Source organism: Salvia hispanica, chromosome 3 (assembly GCF_029641045.1).
Source record: "Salvia hispanica isolate PSC_SH4W2 chromosome 3, Shi_PSC_v1, whole genome shotgun sequence".
Taxonomy (NCBI): Eukaryota; Viridiplantae; Streptophyta; class Magnoliopsida; order Lamiales; family Lamiaceae; genus Salvia; species Salvia hispanica.
The window spans coordinates 43,164,387-43,179,347 of record NC_142694.1 but is presented as its reverse complement, the minus strand read 5'-3'; the positions used below and the strand labels follow the sequence as shown (position 1 = coordinate 43,179,347).

General features: G+C 37.5%; 1 protein-coding gene and 1 pseudogene across 2 annotated transcripts; one reads left to right on the top strand and one right to left on the bottom strand.

Moving 5' to 3' along the window:
* Positions 1-2,708: 2,708 nt before the first annotated feature.
* On the bottom strand, positions 2,709-4,582 carry LOC125199360 (GDSL esterase/lipase At4g10955 pseudogene; annotated as a pseudogene).
* Positions 4,583-9,983: 5,401 nt separating this feature from the next.
* LOC125199355 (protein BOBBER 1-like) lies at positions 9,984-13,259 on the top strand. 2 transcript variants are annotated; one of them, XM_048117474.2, is made up of 7 exons: positions 9,984-10,393; positions 11,260-11,373; positions 11,803-11,975; positions 12,104-12,152; positions 12,238-12,404; positions 12,789-12,860; positions 12,929-13,259. In XM_048117474.2, exons 1-7 carry the CDS (start codon positions 10,147-10,149, stop codon positions 12,953-12,955), a joined length of 849 nt encoding a protein of 282 aa, XP_047973431.1. In that variant the 5' UTR covers positions 9,984-10,146; the 3' UTR covers positions 12,956-13,259. The 2 variants fall into 2 exon arrangements, with proteins under 2 accessions (XP_047973431.1, XP_047973430.1); XM_048117473.2 differs by having other exon boundaries at positions 9,989-10,393; positions 11,224-11,373.
* The last annotated feature ends 1,702 nt before the right edge of the window (positions 13,260-14,961 follow it).

Below are 14,961 nucleotides of genomic sequence, written 5' to 3'. Positions count from 1 at the left end.
CTGGCCCCAATCCGTCAGCACTTTGCGCACAAATCAATAGTGATGCTCCCATGAAGACCCAAATAGTTCACTGGGTCGATTGAGCCATTCCATAACGATTCACTTAAGTCATATAGTTCCTGACTATACTTCATGTTCCACATAAAATTTCATTGATATAGTTCACAGTCTTATTTGTTCATTTTTTATGGATAGAAATTCATGTGGTTTCTCGTTTACCTTACATTCAAAGATTCTACTCATACACAAAAGTTGAACCAGAAGAGTCGAGTTTGATTTGGGCACCACGATAATAATTATCGAATTAAGTTAATGAGAGAAAATTACAATTAAGTTCCACACTACGTTTACATAAGTTAAAAGTTTGAAAACTATTCTAAACTTTTAAGGGATATTAGCCTCTAATATCGTGGAATTTTCAAAAAGTTAAGTTTTTCCCACGAACTTTTAACTTGACAAATAATATCACGAACTTTATCTGAGTTTGTTATTTACCACCGGTGAAAAAAATTGGCAAAGAATACCATGATGCGGGTTTTTTTCATAATTTCTCAACAAAACTTCAAGCGCTTCAAAATTTTCATTCTTTGAAGATAGTTTTTCTTGAATCATACCTTCCAAAATTGTTCTAAAATCCATTAATACAACCAACATTTTTTAACTGATGAAAAATAACAAACTCGGGTAAAGTTTCAGATATTATTTGTCAAGTGGAAAGTTCGTGGGAAAAACTTAACTTCATGAACCCTAAAGTTTCATGATATTAGGACCAATATCCCAAGTTTTAACTTTATATAAAGTTTCATGATATTAGGACCAATATCCCAAGTTTTAACTTTACATACTCATATCATTTTTTTTTTTGGTAAAGAAAAGAAGGCAAAGCGCCTGAAACTAACATGATTAACGGATGTAAGAAACACCTATGCTATCATGGATCAACCAACTACGTAACTCCAAGGCGGAGTATCTAAAACATGAACTCCTCTAAAAAAGCTATAAGCAAAATGAGACAAAAAAATCTGCTGCAAAGTTACCTTCTCTATGCACATGCTGAACCACGATTGAGTCAAAATCTTGAAGAGTGTCACATACCTTTTGTACTAAAGAGCGACAATTAGTTGAGATCTCGAACCTATCCATAATCATTTTAATTGGGCACGGATCTTAATACACATTTGATAAGTAAGAGAAATATAAAAAAAAATTAAAATATTATTAATGGAGAATAAATCCCACGGAATAAAAACTTTGAACCCAAATTTAATCTTACGTGGAACACCGAGACATTATCTAAAACCTGAAATAGCCAAATTATGAAACGCATTAATATCTCTATTTATACGAGTATTTTATTATTGTAGTGTTTTTCATATAAATGGAGTTGTGGTAGTATAGTTGAAAAACTCATCCTTCACTACGTTTCTTTCGAATTATCGATCAAGAAAATCTCTAAAACCCAACTTATCAAAACCCCAAAGCTCCTGTTTTGCGCAGCCGCTTAATCAATTGTGGTTCACTCCCATTACGCAGAAGAACAAGACCACAAGAAGCCATTCAGCGCTGCCCGTACCCTATGTAGATACGATACTCTTGCTTGTTATGTGCTACAATAGCCTCGTACATTTGCGAATATATTTGTATTTAAAATAAGTTGAGTCAATACATTTATCTAACTTTGTAAAAATATAGTAACAATTATATTTAATACCCCTACATACAAACAAATTAACGTATTTTTACTATTGGCCTATGGGTATCATTTCACAATATATTACCTCAATATATATATCAACAAAGTTACCATTTCCGCCACATAGCTCAATTGGATTGAAAAGGGTTGTGCATTATTTTGTGTAATTACTGATAGAAATCCATGGGTTCCATCCTAAAACCAATTGGTTAATAGGAGGAGGGCCCATGAGATTTATATACTAGTTTCAGTTTTCTCTTTACACCGATGTGGGACGGTTATATGTTATATTTTTAGTTTCAATTGCCAACATCCTCCCTCAAACCCTTCAAGGTGAACCTTGGAGGGGTTGGACTTTTTTCTAATCGATTGGACAATCGGCCCAATTTTTTTGGATCGGTTGGACCACTTGGCCCAAATTTTTTGGAGGGGTTGGACTTTTTTCTAATCGATTGGACAATCGGCCCAATTTTTTTCGATCGGTTGGACCACTTGGCCCAAATTTTTAAGTCCAGATATACTGCTGGATCAGTCATTTTTTTTTTTGGTTTCGGCCCAGATATACTGCTGGGTCAGTTAAATTTGACCCACAGTCGGTGACCCGCTCTGATACCATGATAGAAATCCATGGGTTCCATCCTAAAACCAATTGGTTAATAGGAGGAGGGCCCATGAGACTTATATACTAGTTTCAGTTTTCTCTTTACACCGATGTGGGACAGTTATATGTTATATTTTTAGTTTCAATTGCCAACAATTACAGATATGAAATATTTAAATTCTCTTTAGTATATTTTGTGCATGATACATTAATTATCTCTATTATCATTTTAATCAAAGAGAACAAATGCGATGTTCATTAATGAAACACCTTAAATAACATTTTATATGACTTGATTACACTAAAGCAAACGAGGTAGAACTGTAGAAGGTGATAAATGACCATTACATAAAAGCAAATTCATGCACCCTAATAAGATATTGAACTTAAACCATTAACCAAAGTAGCATCACTTTAATTGTAACTGTAGGATTTGTATTTCAACTCCGAATTCGGGTTCCACCATTGATGAATCCCATGAGCCTCCTTGAAATTCGGCAGTGCGCCGGTGTTGATCGTCAGAAACGCCGATGGAAGAAGATGCACTGGCTCCGAATCCATCTTCCCCAGAGAACTCGACACCATGCTTCGGATCGAGTGCTTCGTAGCCATCCTCCCAATCTTCCTCGCCCCGATCGCCTCCATATTTTCCCTGTGTTCGAAATATCCAGCATATTCTGAGCATATCATGTCAGACGAGCTGATAAAAAGATGTGGGACCCATGATGAGAGCATAGTAAATGCCTTGTCGTCCTGGGTCTTGGGCCCTGTGGCCACCTTGGTGGCCACAGCCAGGCTAGCAGTGACGACAGTGCTAACCAGCCTCAACCCTTGCTTTAGCCTCTCGCTCTGGATCGACTCGATCGGGAGCGAGGCAAAAGGGGGGTTGAAGAGGTAGGTCTCGAGATGGGCCGAGTGGCTCTTCACCATGTTCCTTCCTATTAGTAAAGTTAGGGACGCTCCAATGGAATGTCCCACTAGCCAGACATTTCCAGGGTGTTTGTCCACCCTGGAGATGACATCAGCAGAAGCTTCCAGACCAATCTGGAAGTTTGTGTTGGCCTTGAAATTCTTGATCATACAATTTAAGGTGGTCACAAGATCCTCCACCTTGTCGAGCCTGCCATCGTTGAATTTGGCGATCTTGCCACGGAACGTGTTATGATAACGTTTCTCTTAACGAAGAATTCCTGTCACGAAACCAACAACACACGAATCCGGCGTCCCTAAGCTTGGGATCGGCGGCTGAAACAAAACAGAGGCGGCTGGCGCGGAAGAGAATTCCGTCGGCAGCGTGGAGGTTTTGCGTTTGTGTATTGCGCAAGTTTATATGGGCAAAATATTACTTCATTAATTGAATTACGGAATTAATGAATAGCCCTATTTATATATCTAAGACCCTAGGGTTGGTTCGACCTAGTCCTATTCATCGGGAAAGAACCAACAAAGAAAACCCGACGGAGCTTATAAAACGCTCGACTCAATTAAGTTCAAAATTAAAATAAAATAACAATAAGCAAGTAAAACAAAATACTTAATTTAATTAACTCCTAATTCTACTGCTCTCCATACTTCGGCGCCTACTTGGCGACGAAGTTTTGATATCGATCCGGTCGCCTGATTTGCTCCCGCGGCCTCAGCGTCCTGGTCGCTACACTCTCCTCTGCTAACACGTCTTCCCCTGATATCTTCTCCTCGCCTCCATTCTCCTCTACCGTCTCCTCAGTTGACGAGGAAGCTGGACTCGTCTCTGCAGCTGGGCTCGTCTCTGGACTCGTCTCTGCAGCTGGGCTCGTCTCTGCAGCAGATGCAGTAGGCGAGGTTGTTGAGGTCGTAACAGAACGCGACAACGTATTGTGGTGGGTGTTGGCCTACGTTGTATGGGGAGTTGAACTCGTAGACGGCGGCGAAGTACTGGCCTTGGTCGTTGGTCAACACCCGGTGCAGTTCAAAGCCGAAACTCTTCCACCACGGCGGAGCCAGGGCGAGAGGGCCGCCTCCGCGGCCATTCCGTCGGTCGCTTTCTAACACGTAGACGCCTTGGATTAGGCTTGCAGCTACCGATCTCTTGTGATTCGAATTGTTCCTGTTAAGATACTAAGTAATTAATATTTGCTCGAGACTAAAAGTCAAGAAAGTCAAAATAGAGAGAGGAGAGACGTCTTACCAATCAACTGTGGTTGGAAATGTTGGGCCGGAGAGGGCAAAGTTTTCCTTGTCGGGAACCATTGTTTGTTGCAAATTACTACAAGAATCAAATAAAAACCTCTTATCAAAACTGAAAGATGACCAAGGAATCTCTTTATGTAATCAAGTCTCATTTATTACAAAGTATTTATGCATATACAATGAGACCACTTGCTAGGAAGCTTCATGTGACAAGTTGCAGAAATTAATAAATTCATTGAGGTTTGGATCAAGAACAAGAACACAAGTCAATTGGTACCCAAAAAAATACTACCTCCGTCCCTGAAAATTTGATACAATTTGCTATTTTGGTCCGTCCCTGAAAATTTGATACACTTCACTTTTACCATTTTTGGTAGTGGACCTCATATTCCACTAACTCATTCCTCCTCATATTTTATTATAAAACTAATACTTTAAAAGTAGGACCCACATCCTACCAACTTTTTCAACTCACTTTCCATCACATTTCTTAAAACCCGTGTCGGGTTAAAGTGTAGCAAATTTTGGGGGACGGAGGTAGTAATTTATAGGATATTTTATTTATTTGCTGTTTTTATTTTTCAATTTTTTAACAGTTGGGATATGACTTTATGAGTATGAGTATTCAAAAGCATTTATCACAATAAAATCTATCTATATGAATATATTTAAATTAAATTTAGGCAAGAACTTGTAGTGCTCACCGAAATTTAATTAAATTACTGATTGGAATTTAATAATCACAATTAAGAAATTTCGTAGCTGCGTTGCAAAAAATTAATGTTTCCAATTGTTTATTATAGAGCTCCATGCTCGGAAGGTGCAATTTATTTTACAAAATGTCATATTTGATGCATTCAAGTATTAGATACAAGCTGGTGATGAACGATTAAATATTGGGTTTGGATAAAACTAAATATATCGAAAATGAGAGTTGATAGGGAAGTCACGTTGACTGCTTATAATTAAAGGTTATTTTTAATAAATATACATAAAGTAGTAATGCAGGTTGATGCTCAAACACTATTTAATAGACTAGTTGATTGACTAGTTAATGACTAGTTAAGAAACTGAGGAGAATGTTGATTCGAAAGATATACAGTATTAACAAAGAAGCATAGAAAAGGAAAGAGACAAATTATGCTTTTCAACTTGCGCCCGAATTAATAAATAATTAATGACCTTTCATTTATTTTATAAGAGTTGGGTGTAAAATAATCATGAACAAGTGAGAATTAGCAAATTTCTTAATATCAACTGGATTCCAAATTGGACCCTCAGATTCCATCGGCATTGACCAAAGATCTACTTTGCACTGGTGATGGCGGATCCAAAAACTAAAAATGAAGGGACTGAGTAACAACAAGATTTAAAAATAGGGTAGAGAGTTGGGCGTGTTCGTGTAGTGGTGGGTCGGTTTCCGAACATGTTATTTTCCAATTCAGCTGCATAAGACAGTTAGGTCTCCGAACATGTTATTTAGGCTCCCATGATTGAAGTCCCAAATAGTGCACTGTAGATGTGGCCACGGTTCGAAAACCGCCGGTTCCGGTTCGGCATTTGGTGGAACCGTAACCGGCCCGGATACCGGTTGTCCGGTTCCGGTTTAACCGCCGGTTACCGCCGGTTCCGGTTCCGGTTTATAACCGCCGGTTTTTCACCGGTTCCGGTTCGAATTTTTAATTTTTAATTTTTTTTTAATTTTTTTATATTTATAACTTTTAAATTCTATAGTAAAATCCGAAGATAATTGATAACGATAAATGATAACGATAAAGAATTGCAATTTTATTGATTTGAAACTTTGAATGTAAATTTCTACAATACAATTACAAGTTACAACTTACAACTTACAAGTTAAAAAATACAACAATACAACTATACACTTGAATTTAAAATTTAAATACAAAAATTACAATTTACAAAAAACATATTAAAAGTAAAGTTGAAACAATTAGGAAAAAAAAAGAAATAAAAGGAAAAGGACTTGAGCTCAACTTAAATTTAAAATTTAAGTTGAGGTGCCTACGTATCCTTAATGCTCAATTGCATTGAGGAATCAAAGTCCATGTAGTTCTCTTACCTTGCTTACCTTGTTGGTTGACGGTTGACGGCGGTTGGCCTTCATTCTTCACCTTCATCCTCGGTTTCAGTGAAGGTTTCCTCACTCTCTTCACGAGCATCCCAATCTGGTTCTTGCGCTCTCTTTGCAGCTTTTCCCCAATCATCAAGTAACATCACAGCTTCCATATTTCTCGCGGAGAGTTTGCTTCTTCTCACGTCCAAGACACATGCTCCAACACTGAAAGCGGACTTGACGGCAACGGTGGAAGCCGGGACTGCAAAGATCTCCTTAGCCATTGACGCAAGTATGTGATAATCTTTCTCGTGTGTTCCCCACCACTCTAGGACGTCGATTTGGGCGGGTGTAGGACCTGCATCACTAAAAGTATGGTGGCGTGCTTCCAAATAAAAATCTAACTCGCTTACCGATCCCATTGAGGTGTGCCTTGAGCTTGAGCCTGTGCCGTAGCCGTATAAGTCGGCTAATTGTGATTAAGCATCATAAGCAAAACCAAAACCACCATATTGCTGCTGTTGAGGAGCATGTTGTGTACGTTGACGAATTTGGTGGGTACGGTTATACTTTTCTTCATATTCGGCAAAGAGATTACGCAAGCTACTTTCAAATTGAGCTTGAACAAGTGATCTATCGGGAATGGTTAGTTCAAAAACTCTCGAGGTTTCATTATCATTAAAAGGCAAATTTTGAAGTGGACTAAGATCAATAGAACGCAAATTTTGATAATAGAAATCTAAGATTTTAGTTGTGCCAGCTAATTTCCATTTCGGATCTAAGCACTTAGCAATTAAAAACACAGTTGGAATTTCACTAAAATACTTCAACCATTTTTCAATCATATAAAATAAAACACACATTAACTCACGAGATCTAGCATTTTTCATGCATGTTTTAAAACCAAGTGCTATATACATGCAATGCTCTAACACACGAACAGATGTGCAATAGTAAACACCCGATAATTCAACGGTCGCACATTTGAAAGCCTTGAACAATTGACATAAACTCATGCTTTGGTCCCAACAATTAGGCGTAAGAACTATATCACCATAGGGATTAGTTCTAAAAAAATCGCACAAAGCATCTTTATGCTCCAAAGTAGAATTGAGGCAATCATATGTAGAGTTCCATCTAGTAGACACATCCATTATAAAAGTTGTATACCTGATGTTCCTGTTACGGCAATATTTTTTCCAAGCCTTGCCAAGCTTGAAATGGATCGCTCTAACTGCATTTCTAATAGGATCAACATGCTTTTGCCATAAAGAAAGCGCATCTTGTACACATAAGTTCAAAATATGACATACACATCTTTGATGAAAATACTTACCATCAATAATCGGAGAACACGCATCAATCAAGTCGCTAATACTTGCAGTATTAGCGGTTGCATTATCAAAAGCAACAGAAAACACCTTATTGCATAATTGATATTCATTCAAAACTTGAATAATTAAAAAAGCAATTGCATTTGCAGTGTGTGGTGTAGGAAAATCTCTAAAAGCAATTAAACGTTTGTTCAAAGACCAACTATTGTCCATAAAGTGAACGTAATTCCCATGTATGCATGTTTTTGGAAAGCATTAGTCCATACATCAGAGCAAATATTCACTTTGTGTCCCAAGTTACTCAAATATTGTGATAAATCTTTTTTCATTTCATAAAATTGATTTTTGGTAGATCGTTGAATACTAGTTCTAGGTAGTCTTTTTGCGTTCAAATTATAACACTCTTTCATCGAATCTTCGTAATCTTGATTATCATAAATATTAAAAGGAAGATGATGCATGGCAGCAAATTTAGCCATAACATCAGTAGCATGCTTATGATCATATCTTAAAAGAGTGGAGGACGGCGTACCTGTTTGAGACGAACCGGAGGCGGAGCCATGGGCACTCGCACTTTGGAAGTTGAGTTGGGTTTGGCTAGCGCTATGCCCATATAGTTCGGGATGAATCGTCTGCATGTGACGGATGAGAGAGCCATATCCCCTGGACTTCTTGAATTTGTATTTTTTGGTGCAGTAGTTACAATATGCCATAAAAAATATCGGCACTTCATTAACGGTAGAAACTATTGGGACCTTTTTGAAATGTTTCACATATATATCAGATTTATATTTAGATTTTTCTCCGCGGCCGTCTTGTGAAGGGGGGGGGGGGGGCATTTCCTCATTTTCGTGGTCACCGTCACTGTCCTTATTATCATCGTTCAGATTAACATTAACGTCATCAATATCATAATCATCGACCGAGATGTAATTATCAGCATCGGATTCGGCGCCAACCGCGCCATGACCACCCAATTGGGCTAGTGCAATGGCTGCAGCTGCACGACGATCTTCTTCCATCTACAAATAGTAGTATATGTACGAATTAGAATTTAGAAGATGAACATAGAAAAATCATGAATTCAAACTTATTAAATTATGTATAAAAAAATAATATGCAAAATATTTTATAACTTACTTGTAAGAGAACAGCCTCAGCATGGGAAACCTCTTCCAAAATTTCTCGACGAGTAGGTCGTCGTGATTTTTTCGGACGGGTAGATTGATCTTCGGCAATTCCTTTGCCCCGTCGATCACGGTCACCACCACCACGAGAAGAAGACATATTTTTTTTATAGTAATGTAGTTGAACAAGTTGTAACAAATATAAAGAGCAAATTATGAAAATTGATGAACAACTTAGGTAAACAAGTAGAGAGCAAATTGAGAGAATGAGGTAGAGAATAGAGAATTGGAGATTGAGAGAGAAATCCTTGTTAACACAAGAATGAGGTGAGTAGAAGTGATGAAGAAGGGGGTATTTATAGATAAAAATGGGGGCGAAATCTGATATTTAAAAAAAAAAAAAAATCAAAATTTGAAAACGGTCGAAAACCGCCGGTTTGGGTCAGAAAACCGCCGGTTTCTGACCGAAAACCGGCGGTTTCCGACACCTTTTCAGGCCCTAAGCTGCAACCCTAAACCCTACGCCTGAACCCTACCCCTGAACCGTCGGGAACCGGCGGTTTTGTGTCATAAACCGCCGGTTTTCTGACACAAACCGCCGGTTTCCGACACAAAACCGGCGGTTAACCGTACTTTTTCCGACCTACACCTACAACCCTACGAACCTATCGGCGAACGGCTACATATTCCGGTTAACCGGCGGTTAACCGTCGGTTCCGATTGCTTATTTTTGGAACCGTAACCGAACCGTGATAACCGTGTAACCGGATTTCGAACCGGAACCGGAACCGGCGTCCGGTTCCGGTTCCGGTTCCGAACTGCCGGTTGAAAACCGGTGGTTAGCCAGCGGTCCGGTTTGGTTTGGCCACCTCTAGTTCACTGGGTCGATTGAGCCCTTCTATAACGATTCACTTGAGTCATAACAGTCCATGACAAAACAACACTTCATTTCCATTTACAATTTCATGATATAATTTATAATCTTATTTGGTCATTTTTAATGGATAGAAACTTATGTGATTTCTCGTTTACCATACGTTCAAAGATTTTTTATTAATAATTGATGGAATTAAAAAGTTTTGGAAGAGGGAGAGGTGCATCGATCAAGAAAATCTCTAAAGCCCAGCTGCTCAATCTGTTTGTCAATGGCGGTTCACTCCGATTACGTAGAAGAACAAGACCACAAGAAGCCATTCAGCGCCGTCCTCGACCGCTCTGAACCACTGGTGTTTCTTCAGAAGGTGTTTGAGTTCGTCGCGAGGGAGAGCGACCTGTTCAAGAGTAATTCGGATGTCAGTGCGGTGTTCAAAATGATCAGGAGTAGAATGGAGGAATCACGGAAGAATGCTGCTGTGCAGCTCAACCAAACTAAACCTGAACAACAGGCTAAGGGTATATTTCTTTCCTTTTTTGTGTTTTTTCTTGCATTTATTGTAGAATTATGAGTTTGGGGCTTTCATATTTCTGAGAATTCAATTGGATTGTGTATAATTTTGTGTAATCAGATTTCTTGCAGTTATGATCATGCTACTTAATGTTGTTATATGGTCCACTCATCTTGTAGGATTTTGTGTTGCAAGTTGGTTTTGAGTTTATTGCTAATCTTGGATACTTTCCTTTGATGCTTTGTACTACATTATTTCATTGAATCTTGATTGACAGTTATGTGTTTCTTTATATCTGAACGAGTAGGTCGGAGTTTTGTTTCGAGGTCTCTCGGTTTTTTATTTTGTATGAGGTGCGGATTTTAGCCACTGGTGTCATTAAATTTGTACCAACGCAAGGCCAGAAAATATGCTATTTGTGATGCTAGATAAGCTGAATTTAGGGTCAGTTGCCTCTATAGTGTCTTGATTTCTAAATCTAGACAAGTATAGGGATGATTGGCGAGTAAATCACAAGTTTTGCTCTATGAATAAATTGGTTTCAGTTTCAGTTTCCATCAAATTCAGCAGACATGATGTTTCATTGTTACAACGACGTGAGTTCACTGGTAAAATAACATTGTTGCAAGCAAAAGTTTCCCTTATCGATAAAATTGGTAAATAACATTGTATAGAAGTTGTCTGATTTGTAGATTAGGACAAAAGTCATGTTTGTTTAGCAATGATCCCAAAAATGTACACGCTTTTCTGTTTGGGAGCCTGAATACTGTTATGATATTCTTAGGACTATAATATTGTTGAGCGAATATGTTTAACTGCTACTTTGTCTCCAAGCAGCTCCTAACAAGTTAAACGACCTCGATATGGAAGCAGAGGAGAAGAAAAGGAAGGAATCAGAGAAGAAGGCTGCATTGAGGAAGAAGGAAGAGGCTTTGAAGGTGAAGGAGGCAGGAACTAAACCTGAAGAAGAGGCGAATGGGCCTCGAGGTGTACTTCATTATTGTTCCCTCCTTTTATGTGTTTTAGTTCCATTTAGTGTGAAATTCTTTTCTTGTTATATGTAGAGTTTATAGAATTATGAGTTTGGGGATTTTATATTTCTGAGAATTCAATTGGATTGAAAAGGGTTGTGCGTTATTTTGTGTGATTAAATTCTTGCCATATGATTGTGCTACTTGACATTGTTATACGTCAAACTGAAGTAGAACAGTGTATTACCAGTTGGTTTTGAGTTTATTGCTAATTTTGGATTTGCTTGGGTGGTGGCTTTAGTAACTGGATAAATATATCCCATACACTTCTATTTTGGGCACCTGAAATTGGCTTCGAAATGGCACTGTTATGATACTCTGATGACTATAGCATTGTTGAGTGAATATGTTTTAAATGCTAATCTGCTACTTTGTCTCCAAGCAGCTCCTAACAAGTCAAACGGCCTCGACATGGATACATACTCTTGGGGCCAATCTCTTCAAGAGGTTAACGTTTATGTTCATGTGCCACCTGGAACAAAGCCGAGTCTTATTGTTTGTGAAATCAAGAAGAACCATCTGAAAGTTGGGGTTAAGGGTCAGCCTCCAGTTATTGATGTAAGTGTGCATAGCTCTCTTTTGGTCTTAATTCGTACTCACAGTTCCTCTGCCATTTCCATTATATACGATACTTTTTGCCTTTGTCAGTGTTATTCGAGTTCTCAGTAAGTGATTTTCATCTTCAGGGTGAACTTTTTAATTCTGTCAAGGTTGATGACTGTTTTTGGAGTTTAGGTACATTTATCGAACCATGCAATTAGATGTAAAATGTTGTTTTATTGTATCTGGTGAATGCTAAATTTATCTTTCAATCGTTCAGAGGACCGAAAATTTCTCTCCATTGTCTTGACTAAACAAGATGGGAAGGAATGGTGGAAGTATGTGGTTAAGGGTGAGCCGGAGATTGATACTAGGAAGGCAGAACCAGAACCTAGCTTTATAGCTGATTTGGATCCGGAGACACGTTCAACTGTGGACAAAGTGATGGTAAGACTCGAGCAATACCCTTGATGATCCCTTTCTCCGTAATGGTATATATCTAATTCGCTTTGGTGCTTGCGTCTTTACAAAGGCCTGTTTCTTCACCTGATTAGTCATCTCCGCTTTGATATAATTTAAATGCATCTATTGCACTCTAGTCTACTGATCAATAGAATCTAAACCATAAATCTAGAGCACTTTTTGAATGGAGTTCGAATCTAGACAATGAGAAGAGAGCTTCTCATCAATGCTTCTTTTCAAATCAAATGGAGGGAAAGTTGTGTGTCTTTGCTTTATGCTTTGGTTGTGTTTTGATGGACCATTATCCCGTGTGTGTTCTTTTCGCTTCTCTTATTTGAGTGTATCCCATTTCGAAATTCGCCTTTTCAGTTCGACCAACGACAGAGAAAAATGGGCCTTCCAACCAGTGACGAGATGCAGAGGAAGGAGATCATGGCTAAGGTGATCACATTGAGTTCAATTTTGTTTCTCAACCCTTTTACTTACTGATAAATCTTGTATTTTTGCAGCACCTAGAAATGGCAAAGACCAACTAAGGATTCAAGCATATGCCATCTATGAAACTTGCTGGACAAACTTTTTTGTAGATGTCTCCACTATTAATTTTTCTGTGATCTCTCTTTGGAGTAGAAAATGAGTTGAAGATTGTCTAATCATAGCCTCAAGGTTATATGTGAAAGTGAATCAACCTTTTACTGTATTCAACAGTGTAGTGTGGACCAGTCATTGATTTGCACACTAATATGAATATTCTTGGAAGAAAAGAATATTCTGTAAATAATAATACTATATGTAATTAAGAATTTATATCTGAATAATTAATGTTTTAGTTATTAATCATTTTAAACATGTAAAATAAGTAAGCATATGGAAGCTACTACCCACACTAAGTGAGTATATATAAACAAAAAAGGGAGTTATGTCCATTTGATAATTGGGATATTTCAACTACATTCTTGATCAAATAGGCTCTATTATTAGGTAGTAATAAAAGGACAAACAAAAATATCAATTTCAAGGTCCTTCTCCATAAAAAGTAGGGTGGAACCACACAAATTGTCCTCTTGTAATAAAGATCCATTATAAAATAGGTGTAACAAGATAGTGATTCCTTTGTTTGATGGTTGGCAACCTCCACCACCACTATTTCATTATACCCTTGCCTTCTTCTTTTCTTGGTCCCATAGTTTTAATTTGTTTGTTTATTTCAACACTAACTTCATCTTGATGTTGTCACAACACAAAAATGTAGTGTCCCGATTCATCTGGTCCTTTTGCAGATGAGTGAGGCCAGGGTTTAATGTAAGTTCCAAATGTCAACAATGTACAAACAATCACTAAGAATATTATACACACTAAAAAAAAATACAGGTTTTAACGACCACAATTCTGCGAGCAGTACTATTTGTACTCGCCAAGCGAAGTTTACCCTTTAAATTCTTAACTAGCGAGAATAGCCACTTGCAATCTTCGTTGCGAATCTTGTGGAAACTTCGTGACTCAAAAGACGAGGTATCCGCAAGCGCATCGTTGGTGCTCGCACATGTGCAAACGAAATTTTGTGATAGAACTATTATCGAGCACATTTCTATGTTTATGGTAAATTACATCAAACTCGATATCTAAACTTAGATCTTGAACACAATTGTGGACTCTTATGTTCTTTATAAGATACTCCATTAATTAACATAAATTTTGTTTTTTATAGACCTAAACAAATAGGGAAAATATGAAATGGCCTATAATGGTTATGGATTTATAATTGTTTTTTCTCTATCTTTCATTCCATAGATGGAATTTGAGATCATGTGTGAGATGGTTAGGTTTAATTATTTTCTTCATTTTTGTATTCGTTGAATTTAATTCAATATTATGTGGCCTACATAAGTGAATCGCCCCAACTTTCAATTATTTTATTGGACGGAGAGAAGGAAATCGATTTTGCAACTTCAAACCCGTCATAGTAATGAAGTAACGGTCCTAAAAAATATTTGAGATTGAAGAACCGAATTTAAGCAAATTTGTGCATAGGAAGTTCTAGAAAAGTGGGAGCATAATGTGTTGTTTTCACCTCACAAACAAGAACTTTGTTTATTTTTTTAAAATTTCCAAGAAATTTATGTTGTTGCAATATAATTGTTGTAGATCCAAACTTCCAATATAGTGAGAAAACAAAGTTTTGTCTGGTTCCAATTATTATAGGAATTGATAAAATTGGGAGTGACGTCTTATCTCGATCAAAAAAAGACAATAATAATTGTGAAATGCGAAGGGAATGGTGATATCCCACGAGACAAAAGTGACCTTAGATCATTCCAATTTCATGTCTTGGTCTCCTCAAAGTGTGTGAGTGTGTGTTTCATCACATCACACCACACTCCCACACACAATCAAAGTGGAAACCTCATAATTTCACGGCAATGTGATTGTTAATATTAATTGAAATATCCCATTTTAATTTGATATGGATTTCAAAATATAGAAAAAAAAACAATTAATGGAATATCAATCATATTTTATAAGTATATTAATTTCATGATAA